The sequence below is a fragment of the Rhinolophus sinicus genome, linkage group LG14 (assembly GCF_036562045.2).
Source record: "Rhinolophus sinicus isolate RSC01 linkage group LG14, ASM3656204v1, whole genome shotgun sequence".
NCBI classification, from domain to species: domain Eukaryota; kingdom Metazoa; phylum Chordata; class Mammalia; order Chiroptera; family Rhinolophidae; genus Rhinolophus; species Rhinolophus sinicus.
The window spans coordinates 11,105,095-11,117,674 of record NC_133763.1 but is presented as its reverse complement, the minus strand read 5'-3'; the positions used below and the strand labels follow the sequence as shown (position 1 = coordinate 11,117,674).

The following is a 12,580-nucleotide window of genomic DNA, read 5'->3' as shown; positions in this document are numbered from 1 at the left end:
TTGGGGGTGAGGGAGGACGGAGTATTATATGACAAATATATCCATGGGTTGGTTCTCAGTCTCCCTCCCCTGACTGCAATCAACTTCTCTGCCAGCATTAAGGCAAACTGAAAGTGGGACAATGAAAACTAAAAAGTTAAAAAAGAAATAAGCATATTAGACAAATTGGCTATTTAGTATGCAATGACTTATACAGATCACGATACTATGTGTCATTGTAACAAAAGAATGGAAACAACCCAATGTCTGCCAATAGAGGACAAAATAGACTGTGGTAGTTGCACACGATAGAGTACAGTGTGGCTGTAAAGAAATGAGCAAGTGCAGAACACAGGGCACAGTATACCAACTTTGGGGTAAGAAAGGGGGAAATACTAATATAAGATACTGATGTATACATTACATATATTGCATATTTAATACACATATTTACTAACATATTCAAAAAGAAACGAGAGAGATGAACTAATAAAATGCTACTATGGACAGACAGAGAGAATTGGAGGAAAGTGGGATGAAAGCAAGATCTCTCTGAATGTCCTTTGTTTTATGGTTTTGACTTTCAAATCATACGAATGTCGTACACAATCAAAAAAATTGATTTAACTTAAAAATAAGTAATCCCTAAAATCTGAAAGCAAATAAATTCCACAGCATATAAGATTGCTGGCGTAAGGAAACAGAGAAGAATTATTTCAAATAACTTAAGGTCACAGGATTTTGCACACCTGTAAGAGATAGCCTCCAGACAAAAAAGAACCGCAAAAGTCTAAAACTGCATTTTGTAGTTCATAGTAATAATACTGATAGTTGGTTTGACACTATTATACACACACAGATACACATATAAGGTAATTATGTTAAAGACATTAGCAAAAAAGATTTTCAGCATTAGAGCAAAGAGATACAATATCACATCAAAGACGCAATAACCTGTCACCTTAAATGTGAAGCAGAAATATCAGTATAACCTCATGACTTATTTTTCTCTTTTTATTAACAAGTCCTAGAAACAGTGACAACTTTGTAGCACTGAGCACCCCTAGTGTCCAGATGGTAATATCCAAATACCATTTCCTCCAAAAGGAACCAGGGCTCCTTAGAGAAATCTGACCGATGGATCGTAGGTCTAGGGCAGGAAACAAGATAAACAAGCCATCTTTTGTCTTGCTGGAAACTACAAAGACACCTGAGGAGGTGCCAAAGGATCTAGGAGCTAACTTGAAGGGGCTCCCAGTTGCCAAACCTGGACAACTGGAGCATCAGAAAGAATCATGACCGCCAAGGATCACAGCACATCAAACATGTAAAAAGCTATGAGTTCCACACAGTGTTTTGTAAATGTATTGGTCACTGTACATATTTGCTAGAATGTAAATTTTTACTCCGAACATTGGGAAATGAAGGGAAAGGCTCACAAAAGAAATAATGGGCATTTGGATAACGGGGCAAGCAGGTGACCTGATTTAGGGCAAGTCAAAGAAAGAGAGAGAGGGGTCACAGGTACGGTGATATGAACACCTCCCAACAGCCCCTGCTGGTCCTGCCCTAGGAGATTCCTGATGCTTTGACTGCTGTGCTTAAGACTAAAACTGTCCCTCCTTACAATTTCGTTTGAGTATATGACTTCTCTTAACAGGTGGGATTTAACAAAATACCTCCAAGTTACCACTCTAAATTAGACCGATGATTAATACAAAGTTTGTTTTAAAGCAGAAAACCGAACACAACTTTTTCATGGGGCTTTACATTTAAACTGTCTCACCACATAAGAGGGAGGAAACTAATTTTCATTGAGTATCTACTACTTGTATATTCGACAAATGCTGTAAGATATCATTATGTCATTTAATTTTTTTCACTAGCCCTGGGATATGATCACTCGCATTTACAAATGAGAAACTGAAACAGAGTGGTTAACTGACTTGGCTAAAAATCACGCATTTAGTTAAGTTACGGATCTAGGGCTCAAAGAGAGGTCTGCGGACTATATCAGGCTCCACAGCAAGGGAAACCAGATAATGTGGGCGCTGGACACGGCCAAAGGGTGTGGTGAAACAATGCTAGAAAAATACCACAGGGATGAACGGATAGTAACTACTCTCCTTGTAAGAAATAATATAACTCTAGGGAGAATGTAAGAATTGGTGCATGCGGCTTTGGGAAAATTACTTAAGCTAAGATGTGAGGGCAGGAAGAAGTCAGAGAGTTCATTCCAGTCCAAATTATTGTTTCCTAGGTTAGAAAATAGACCTAAAGAGCAAAACGGGTAAGTCTGAAGTCACACGGTGAGTGAGAGCATGAGGGCAGAGCTGCTGGCTAGCGTAGATACTGCCATGGCCCTGGGGTAGCCCTAAAGGGTAACTTCAGCAGCCCGAGTCAACCTCAGCCTCCTACTGAACTAACATATACATATGTGTAGTCAGGGGAGAGGGAGTTATAGCATCAGGAAGAGTCAAGGGTATTGTAACAGGTATATACGATGGCAGAGGGGTAGTAGCTTGGGGGAGGGAGGTTATCACTTTGTGAGGGGTGTAAATGTCCAACTAGTATGTTGCTTTGTACACCTGAAACTAAAAAAAAAAAAAAAAAGTGCAACTGAAAAAAAAAAAGAAAGTGTGAAACACATTGATTAATAGTGTTGTTGTGTTTGAGGTGGTTCGTCCCAGCCTGGCGCCATTGTTTTTGATGACACTGACCATGATGGTTTGCAGCAGGTCTAAGACCCCCTGGAGGCTGGTTATGGAGCAGGAATCTATGTGACCAGCCAAATAGGGAAAACGTAAAACTCTTCAAACATATTTAAAAATACTAAAAGTACTATAAAATGATTAAAACGACCAGCTGAGACTCCATTTTGAACTCTGGTTCTTGGGTGTTCCATGCACACAGAGGTGGTGCCTTACGTAAAAGAGAGCGTGGGTCCTGCCATGCTGTTCAGAGATGGCCTGTGGCTGCAAAATAAATTCTTACTTTAATCTGTTATCATACAGTATCTTTGTGTAAATATGGTCTTTTTGGATCCCCTGAGTCTTAAGCAATGAGTCCTATTTAACTGTCACCCTTAGTGCATTGGCTAAGCACTTGTCACATGGTAGGCACTCAAACGTGTCCCAAATTAATTAGTTAGTGAACGAATAGAATCTGAGCATCTTGACTTATTGTCTACTATAATCTTCTACAGAAGTTCCAATTAGCATTGAAGAAAAACAAATGTAATTTAGTGTGATAAATACCTCTCTGCCCAAAAGACAAAAAGCCTCCAATTGACACTCTTAGTTCCTAACAGCCTGTATTCACGTCAAGATTATTTAAAACTGTGGCAGGGAGAAGGCTAGCAGCTGTGGCAGGAAATGGATTTGCAGGGACCTCCCTTTTCTCTCCCACAGCACATCATGTTTGCACATGCACATGTCTCACGGAGTCAAATGTCATTGCCTGACCTTGGAAATGGGCAGTGATGCTAAGTACATCCATACCTAAGATAGTCTATTTGCATTTACAATTTTAGTTTCAATATATTTTTTTAAAAATCTATATATACTATACATTTATAAAATTAGTACAAAAATGGATTTTTAAAACTACTCATAAAGTTAAAGAACCATGAAAAGGCGGTTCCTGCCCTCAGAAGAACGAAACTAGCAAAGCATGATCATGCCTCGTCTGTATCTAAAGACTCCCAAAGGCTATAATGTGAGTTCAGTGGGACCACTTTGAATCTCATCAACAAAAACCCCAAATCAGTGTCTGAAGACGAATGGCAAGTATTTGCTTAATTAGACAACCATAAAAATTAATTTCTAAAAAAAAAAAATCAGGGCCAGCCCGGTGACTCAGGTGGTTGGAGCTCCGTGCTCCTAACTCCAAAGGCTGCCGGTTCGATTCCCACATGGGCCAGTGGGCTTTCAACCACAAGGTTGCCCATTCAACTCCTCGACTCTGGCAAGGGATGGTGGGCTCTGCCCCCAGCAACTAAGATTGAACACGGCACCTTGAGCTGAGCTGCCTCCCAGATGGCTCAGTTGGCAGGACTGAAAGAACGACTTGAAGCTGAACGGCACCCTCCACAACTAAGATTGAAAGGACAACAACTTGACTTGGAAAAAAGTCCTGGAAGTACACACTGTTCCCCAATAAAGTCCTGTTCCCCTGACCCAATTTAAAAAAAAAAAAAATCTTAAAAAAAAAAAAAAAATCACACTCTGACCTAATCCCCTTACTACAGAAATAAGTATCTTGGTTATTCTCCAATGGAAAACAAAACAGAGTGTTCCAAGGCTACTTCTCTTGTAAAGACAATTAATGTCTAACTCTTCATAATTCTGCACACCAAAGGGCCGGATCCCAGGAAAGCAAAGGTGATACTCAAAGACCACAGTGCTCTGAAAACGAATTTAGTGACCAGCGCTCAGTGGCAAAGCCTGCTGTAGAATGGATGGAAGTTGAATCTTCATCAGAATATTATTTCTCTGGAAATAGTTAAAAAAGAAAAAAACTGACTGCAGATAATATTAGCATATGCCTACTATAATATTTCAATAAAAATGACATACGGATATATATACTCCAAAGAGTACAATCTCTAGCGTCCTGGCTCTCGCTACTTGCATGTCTTTAAGTCAGTTATTTAAACCTCTCTTGACTTCTGTTTCCTTATCTGGAAAATGGACACAATCAATAACCCCCACAGCATGAGCATTAGTTACCTGGAGTAAATGATGTTATTCATATAAAAATGCTTAGTGTCTTCTACTTAGTAAACACTCAATAAATGTCAGCAGTTGTTTTATTATTGTCATCATTACAGAGGTTTTGTTTTCTGACCTGTTCAAGCTGCATGACTGCCAACAGAAGATGCTGTCATCATCTTCATAAATAATAATTTTCTTTCCTATATGATTAAGTTATATTTTCCCATGTATCTTGTCATACCTATTTGACATTAGTTAAGTCTCAGAACAAATCACTCTTCACTCTCCATTTGGTCCTCGCAACAACACTGACACATGGAGACGGGAGAAATTACCCTCGTTATACAGATAAACTTCAGTTTTAGCTGAAGTTGAGGGAGTTAAGTGACTCCCGAGAGTCACACAGCCAGGGACCAGCAGGGGCTCGATGCAAAGCCACTCTAACTCCTCCTTCAGGGCTCTTCCCATTTCAGGATTTTCCAAAATGTTAACTTCATAATTTTTCATTTCAATCAATAAACGCGACCCTAAACAGTTTAGCAGAAAGACCACAAAAGGGAAAATTACAGCGAGAACACAGATCCACGGTTGCATAGATAAAAACAAACGGGGTCAATTAAGGTGTTTCGATGACGCCCTCATCAGACGCTGGGGTCACCACCTCCCCCCAGAGCACAGGTGTCCCCAATGTGATTGCAATCTGAGCCCAGTGGTGCTGAAAGCCCTTGAGCAGATTTCCTATCCCCAATACTAGAAAGCATTCATCTCACCCTCGAGCCCCCACCCCCACCCCCACCAGCTTGCCTTTAGAATCCTGTCTGTTTCTTTCCTAGGAAACAAAGTGCTCTTTGCAGGAAGAAGGGGAGAAAACAAGCCTTATCCTCCCGTTTCTTGCCTTTGTTCAAGCTGGTCCTCCACAGGGAATAAATGCCTTCCGCCTAAACTCCAAATAGTCGAATTCTACTGTCACGCAAGGCGTCACGCAGGGCCTCTGCTCCCACTCCCCACATAAGAACACAGGACATGGTGAGGCCAAAAAGGAACACCCAAGGAGCCATAGGTAGGGGAGTCATACCACTATTGTCTCACTGGCGGCTGGGTTGGAGACACAGGAAGCAAACATCCACCAGTATTCCAACAGGGGGTCTTCCTGCATCCCTGTCTCGCTGGCAGCCAGGCGAGACTCACATAGGAAGTAGTAGCCACATGACCCTCAATCCGCCATCCACTTTTCTGCCAACCAACCAACCAACCAATGCAGTCACAGCAGTTGTATCAGTGGCCAATTGACTAACTGGTTACAGCTGATGGCCAATTAGCCACAGCTGATGGCCATCTACTACCCAAGCCAGCACCTTTCCACAGGAATCTGAGAGCCTGGAAAATGTTCTCAGGGACTCTGTCCCCACATCTACTTTTTCTTAAAAGCTTGGTTAAAAGCATCATGAAATGTAATTCAAACACACCACTCCTCCACCAGCCAAAATGATCTCTGCAACCCAAATCTTCTATTAATGTATTAAAACAACTTTTTCTAAACTTATTTTATAAGCTTTCTCTCTCCTCTTAGATCTGTAAGCAACTTAAGATCCTGGTTTGAGTTGTTACACACACACACACACACACACACACAGCGTGTGCACAGAGCTGGTGTTCAATGACTATGCAGGAGAGTGAGCAAAGTCCTGTTTTTGATACGTGTACAAAGTTTCATTTCTACTATATAACAACACAAGCAAATTGTAATGGACGGTTAAGGTATTTATCCAAATAATATTTTTAATGAAAAAAGAACTTTAAGTCAAAAACTTTGTCAGGTAAGAAATTAAAATTATTTTTAAATTCTTTTCCAGGTACATTTCTTAATTCTCCATGTCACTTACATGCACAGGAAAAGATTTAGAGAACAAAAGATTAAATTAAATAGGTCCTTAAAAAATACAAATCTCTGCTCAGAGAGTAAGAAGGATTTAATTGATAAACATTCAGAAAATCAAGGTGAGTCTTAAAAAGAATTATAATCCTTGTTGAATCTTCCTGTAATGACCGGCCACCCTCGACTCTTAATGAATCTGAATATCTCTTGACTCTTATTATTTGTTATCAGTCTGGAAAGGAAAGAAAAAGTATGTGAACTGGGAATAAAAAGTCTTTTATCAGAAAACAGAAAACCATCATACACTGTCTAAATTGTACTGGCAACGATCCCAAAAAAACGCTGATGATAAAACCAGAATGGAAAAAAAGGAAAAAGAAAAAAAAACACAGAAAGGAATTGGCACTTTGTGCTATTGCTTCTGTCCTCCTGCTGTCGGAACACGGGACAAACAAATTCCACGAGTCAGCTTTACTCAGTCCAGCCCCCTCTTTGCCAAGGGGTCATACTCAGTGACAATTGCCTTGATCGTGCCACTACAGAATTCTTCAGCCCAACACCCCAGGTCCAGCTGAACCCTTTACTCCATTTTCCATGAGTTGTCTAGCCTCTGCCTCTATAGTAATTAAAAGGTGGCCTGGTCAATAGGTGTCCATTACCCATCAATTCCTACGTAGCTTGGCACCGTACCACTGTCCCAGTAGATCAGAATGGCGCATCTGGAAGGAAATGGGATGACCCAGACAGCTCTGCCCCTTAGTCTGTCTGGACACACAGGATAGACGAGCAGTGTTTCCCAAGGTGTGTCCTAAGGAACACTGTGCATGAGAAAAATGCCTCTAAAAAATTGGATTTCATGGTCAAATGAATTTGTGCCGTCTGAATCTTCCTGTGGGAGTTTCATAATGCACACTAGCATAGTACGAGTTATGAGAAGTCCTGCAGCAAAGAACTCTATAACACTTTGTTTAACTCAGCAAGTTCCAAATTTATTGGCTACAAATCTCCTTTCCAGTAACACTTTTAATATTGAAACTTAGTTTGGGAACTACTTGAGGCTACCCTACATATAACAGCTATGGGGCTTCAAATCTAGCTATTATACAAGCCAGATCTTGGATTCCCTGCTGAATGGGTGCTCAACAAAGGGTACATATAAGAATTAAACTAGAAATGGGCGGGTCAAATTTTCTTACAACCAAACTGTAACCTAGCAATTTTACCTTAACATAAGGAAAATATTTTTGAAAACTAAGAGAAAGAAAAACATATTATTAGGTCACAATTAATACAGTGGTCCAGAGCAGAGTACTCTATACACAAAATTTCCTATCATGGACCCACAACCCAATTATGTATATCTCTATGTGCAACGTGAAAGAGAGAACAAAGTGATTACCCAAATATTTCAAGTCAACAGTTTCTTTCTACAATATAATTTTGCCTGTTAATTTTCAGATAATTCATGATTGCTGGGTTTGACTGTGGACATGGAGGAGAAAGTGGTAGCCAAAGTCATTGGAAAAGTTACCGTAATTCTCCACTTAACTGTTTAAATATAGTTCATTAATATTTTGAGCCTTAGGTAGATACAATCGTTTGACCATCTTTAAAACTATTAAGGAAATACCCAGAATATCATACGATACACCTAAAATTCCCCCAATGTCTGAGAATTGAAGTCCCCACATTTCTGAGCGCACAGTTTGCTAGGAAAACATATTTGAGCACTATAGATACATGTATCAAAGACTCCTAAATATCAGTTTTCTCAGACATGAAAGATCTTCTAAAACAAAATTCATAGATTTCCTTTCTAAACTCAAGCATCTCCAGTAATTAGATAAAAATCTGTTCACACTTATGAAAGGGTAATTCTGCTACCGTAGAACTGATCTATATTTCCAATTATCCATGTTTAAAAACCTAACACTATAAGACTCATGCCAACCCATGAAAAGATTTATTCAAATTCACATTTTGAATGCCACTGTCTATTTCATTCTTTTCAACTGCGAACCATAAAAACATAAATATGCAAAGTTCTCCCTTTCCAAAACACAGTTGGGAAAAATGTCACGCAATAAGTAACAGTAATACGATCTGAATCAAAGAGAAAACATTTAAAGACTTCCTCCTCCTCAAATTTGGGGGGTCGGGGGAGGTAGGCGGATAGCTGTTAATGAACGTATTTAACACTTTGATGTTAGAATGAAAGTTAGTTCTCTTCACTCATTGCATTTTAGCTTAGTGGTCACAAATGATCATGTTTTGCAGGCGCTCTCACAGCAGGGCCTTACCAGTGTAGATGCTGGCATTGGAAGCCGGGATACCAAACTGTGACTCGATGAACTTGGGAATGAAGGTAATGAAAGCAGTTACAATGGCACTCTCAGCTGTGTATGACAAACTCACAAAAAGGAATGTCATGTTGCTTAAGATCCTGACAGCTGCTCTTGGTAGGTCTACAAAATGACAAAAATGACAAATGAATGTTATAAACAAGGGATGGAAAAGAAAAGAAAACTGAAATTGTTTTTGAAATGAACTGGAAATAGCCATTCAGCAACATTTGAGAATATTACGGAATAGAGAATAAAAATAGAAAACCCTGATGACCGATTAGAAATTATTCCCTGTATTAACTAGATGTGGGGTCTTTTTTCAAATGTTCAACGAGGATAAGGAAATGAAATAAAATATCGAAAAACATACCCACATACAAATATCCTTACAAGAAGTACCCAACCTCTGACTTCCTGTTTCAAAAACTGTTTAAAAGAAATTGCTTGCATTTTTACTGATGAAAACAATATTATTCTTTGTGAGGACTCCAAGTCTACTAAACATGGAAAGGACCGGCAAAAACAGTCCTAAATCAGTTTCCACTTCACCCAACTAGCACTTCCTTGAGCAGATGCACTGAGGATTTGCCGTCTCACTGACCCGGCACTGCAGACGTTAGTTCTCATCACTCTTCAGCCTACAGCAGAGGAATTGTTCCATGACGTTGGGTATGTGATCTTCCAGCCTCAGTAGGATACGGGAAATAATACAGCTAGAAGGGCACAAGCAACGAGACCACCGGGTCAGACCCTCCCAGGGACTTGGGAACAAAGTGAAATGATTTCCAAAGTAGCAGGAGAGACCAGAGCTGCGGCCTTGGCGTCTGCCCAGCTGCTTCTCACAGAGAGAAAGAGGTCTCTCCCTCCAGTAGGTATTTATTCACGAAACTCGCCATATGTATGCTTCAAGATGTACGTGCAAGAATTTTCACGTCGTCATTGTTTATAACAGCAAAATTTTGGGGGGGGGGACTGTAAATGTCCATCAATGGAAAGTGTTTAAATTGTGGCACAGCCATATAAAGACATACCATGCAGTAGCTAAAACTGAAATAAGCTTCATGTACTGGCATCAAAGGAACTCCAAGAAATATTTTTATTAATGAATAAAGCCAGCTGCTACAGAAATATACACATATGTGCGTGTAAATATATATTTATATTTAATATTTAATATTTTTACACATACACAAATATTATATATTTATATGTAATATTTAAGTAAAAATCAAACAAGCCAAAGAATGTATTTATATACAGTCAAATGTATACTTCTCAACATATATAACACCAAGAAATTCTGTCAATGGGCATACGATTGGTAAAGAGAGGAATAAAAGGAAATTCTTATATATATATATATATATATATATATATATATATAGCTATGTATTTTTGCATGTTTATAATGAAAATTAATTCACATTCATGTAATCTTTACGTATCTTCATGGAAAAGGTAAGCTGCATTATTTTTGACATGTATAGTCATCTCAGTTATCAGAATAATGACCTCCACATGCTACAACATAAGTCATTTCATAAAAATTAATCAATAACTGTTGTTAAAGCTATGATTTATAGCCTATTCATGGGAATTTAAAATTTAGGAAGGCAAGACTATTCCCTATTATCATTTTTAAATGTAAATTAATTGTAATGTTCTGTACCTTCATTTTAAAGGTATAATAGTCAAGTTTAAATAATTAAATAATAATTAAAAGAAAAATTAAGATGCATACTTTATTTTTCTTACATGGATAAACACACCAGAAAAAAAATATAATCAAAACACATCACAAAATTACCCAGTATTCTCTTGTAAACATTGCACATCAAAATGTCATATTCAAATTTTAAAAATTAGAAAGTTAACGTTTCACATCAAGATTTAAAGATTAAATTAAGTTTAGCTGCTATATTAAAAGCCAAAGTGTTAAATTTGAAACATCGGGGAAAAATATGAAATAATTTTTTTAATCCAAGAAGATAACATGTGTAACATGAATATTTTAAAAGATAGTAGTTATAGAAAACTGGCTTTTCATTTACACCCACTTGGAATGGTAAAATAACCTTCTAATTTCAAAGGTAACTAAAAATATATGTGGTATTTCTCTCTCCTCTTTCATTAAAAAAAAAAAAAAGGTCTGCTCTTATTTAAGAAGGATTTCAGACTTTCAAAACTTTGGGAGGTGGGGGGGTAGAAGAGGGTAAATGGGGTCAAAGATACGGTGACGGAAGGAGAACTGACTCTGGGTGGCGAATACACAATGCAACATATAGATGATGTATTACAGATTGTACACTTGAGACCTATGTAATTTTATCTGTCACCCAATAAATTTAATAAAATAAAATAAAAATCTTCAAGTTCGCTTCCTTTTTTCTCCCACCTTCCCCTTTGATGGGGCTAAACTTTCAGCCTACGATGCCCTGCAGGAGTGGAGGGGACCAGGTATCCAGAGTTGTGTCTTTGGCTGGTGGGGCTGGAAGTTTGTTTATATACATGGGGAGTGAGCAAATAAGTCAACACATTGAGAACAATGGGCGTTCGTTTTCTAACTGCCAGAGGAGGGAGTTACAAATATGGAAAGGGGACAGTTAGATATAAGATTGAAACTGGACGTATTTGTATGAATTCATGAGATATAGATGGGATAGATGATAGATAGATAGATAGATAGATAGATAGATAGATAGATAGATAGATAGATAGATAGATAGATAAGTAGATAAAGATAGTGCTAGATCGGTGTGTGTGTGTGTGTGTGTGTGTGTGTGTGTGTGTGTGTGTACATACACAGTTTTTAACTCTGTCTACTAACAGGGCTTAGAAGTAATGACACCCTGGTAGCAATGAGCCCAGCTGGCACCCAGTTCTTGGTTACTAAATGCCATTTCCCACTAAATGGAACCAGAGCTCCTTGGAGAAATGTCTAACTTTAGAGCTTGGGCAGAGAAAACACAAGATGAGCCTGGAAAAATCTTGTGGAACCAAAAAGTAAAGAAGTGCACAAAGCATGATGGAGACAGGTCTGAAAGACGGAAGATAGCATGAAGGATTCCCAGGGGCCAAATCTGGAACAATTTGAGCTCAACTGATGTGAAAAAATGGTAAGTGTAAGTTTAATAGGAACAAGATCTGGTCAGTCCTCATTATTCACAGATTCAGTATTTGCAAATTAGCCCACACACCAGAATTTATTTCTAACCTGAAAATCAATACTAGGGATGCATGCTCATCGGAGGTCATGCTCAGAATGGCACAAAAATGTGAGTCTCAGGATGCATACATACATTCTTGGCTGAGGTTGCACAAGACAAGGCCTTCTTGTTTCAGCTCTCATACTGTAAACAAGCGTCCTTTTCACAATACAGTGTCACGTTTTTTGCATTCTTGCGTTGTTGGAGATTTCATTGTTTAAAATGTCCCCCCACCCCAAGCATAGTGCTGATATGCCCTGTAGTGTTTCTAAGGGCAAGAGGCTGTGATGTGCCTCACAGAGGAAATGTGTGTGTTCCAGTAGCTTCTTTGAGGCAGGAGCTGCTGTGCTGCTGGCCCTGGGCTCAATGTTAATGAGTCAACAATCCATATTAAATAAGGTGTCTTTGAACAGAAACACATGGAAACCACATTCAATATGAATTGGTTGGCCATTACGT

General features: G+C 38.8%; 1 protein-coding gene across 2 annotated transcripts in view; it reads right to left on the bottom strand.

The window, feature by feature from the left end:
- SLCO5A1 (solute carrier organic anion transporter family member 5A1) overlaps positions 1–12,580 on the bottom strand; it is a 114,848-nt gene that overhangs the window by 43,139 nt on the left and 59,129 nt on the right. Inside the window, exon 5 of one of the 2 annotated variants that reach the window (XM_019726176.2) lies at positions 8,871–9,035. The exons of the other annotated variant lie outside the window; for it this stretch is intronic. Coding sequence (XP_019581735.2) covers positions 8,871–9,035 — 165 coding nt within the window. The remainder of the gene's footprint in view (positions 1–8,870; positions 9,036–12,580) is intronic. 2 annotated transcript variants of the gene reach the window in all.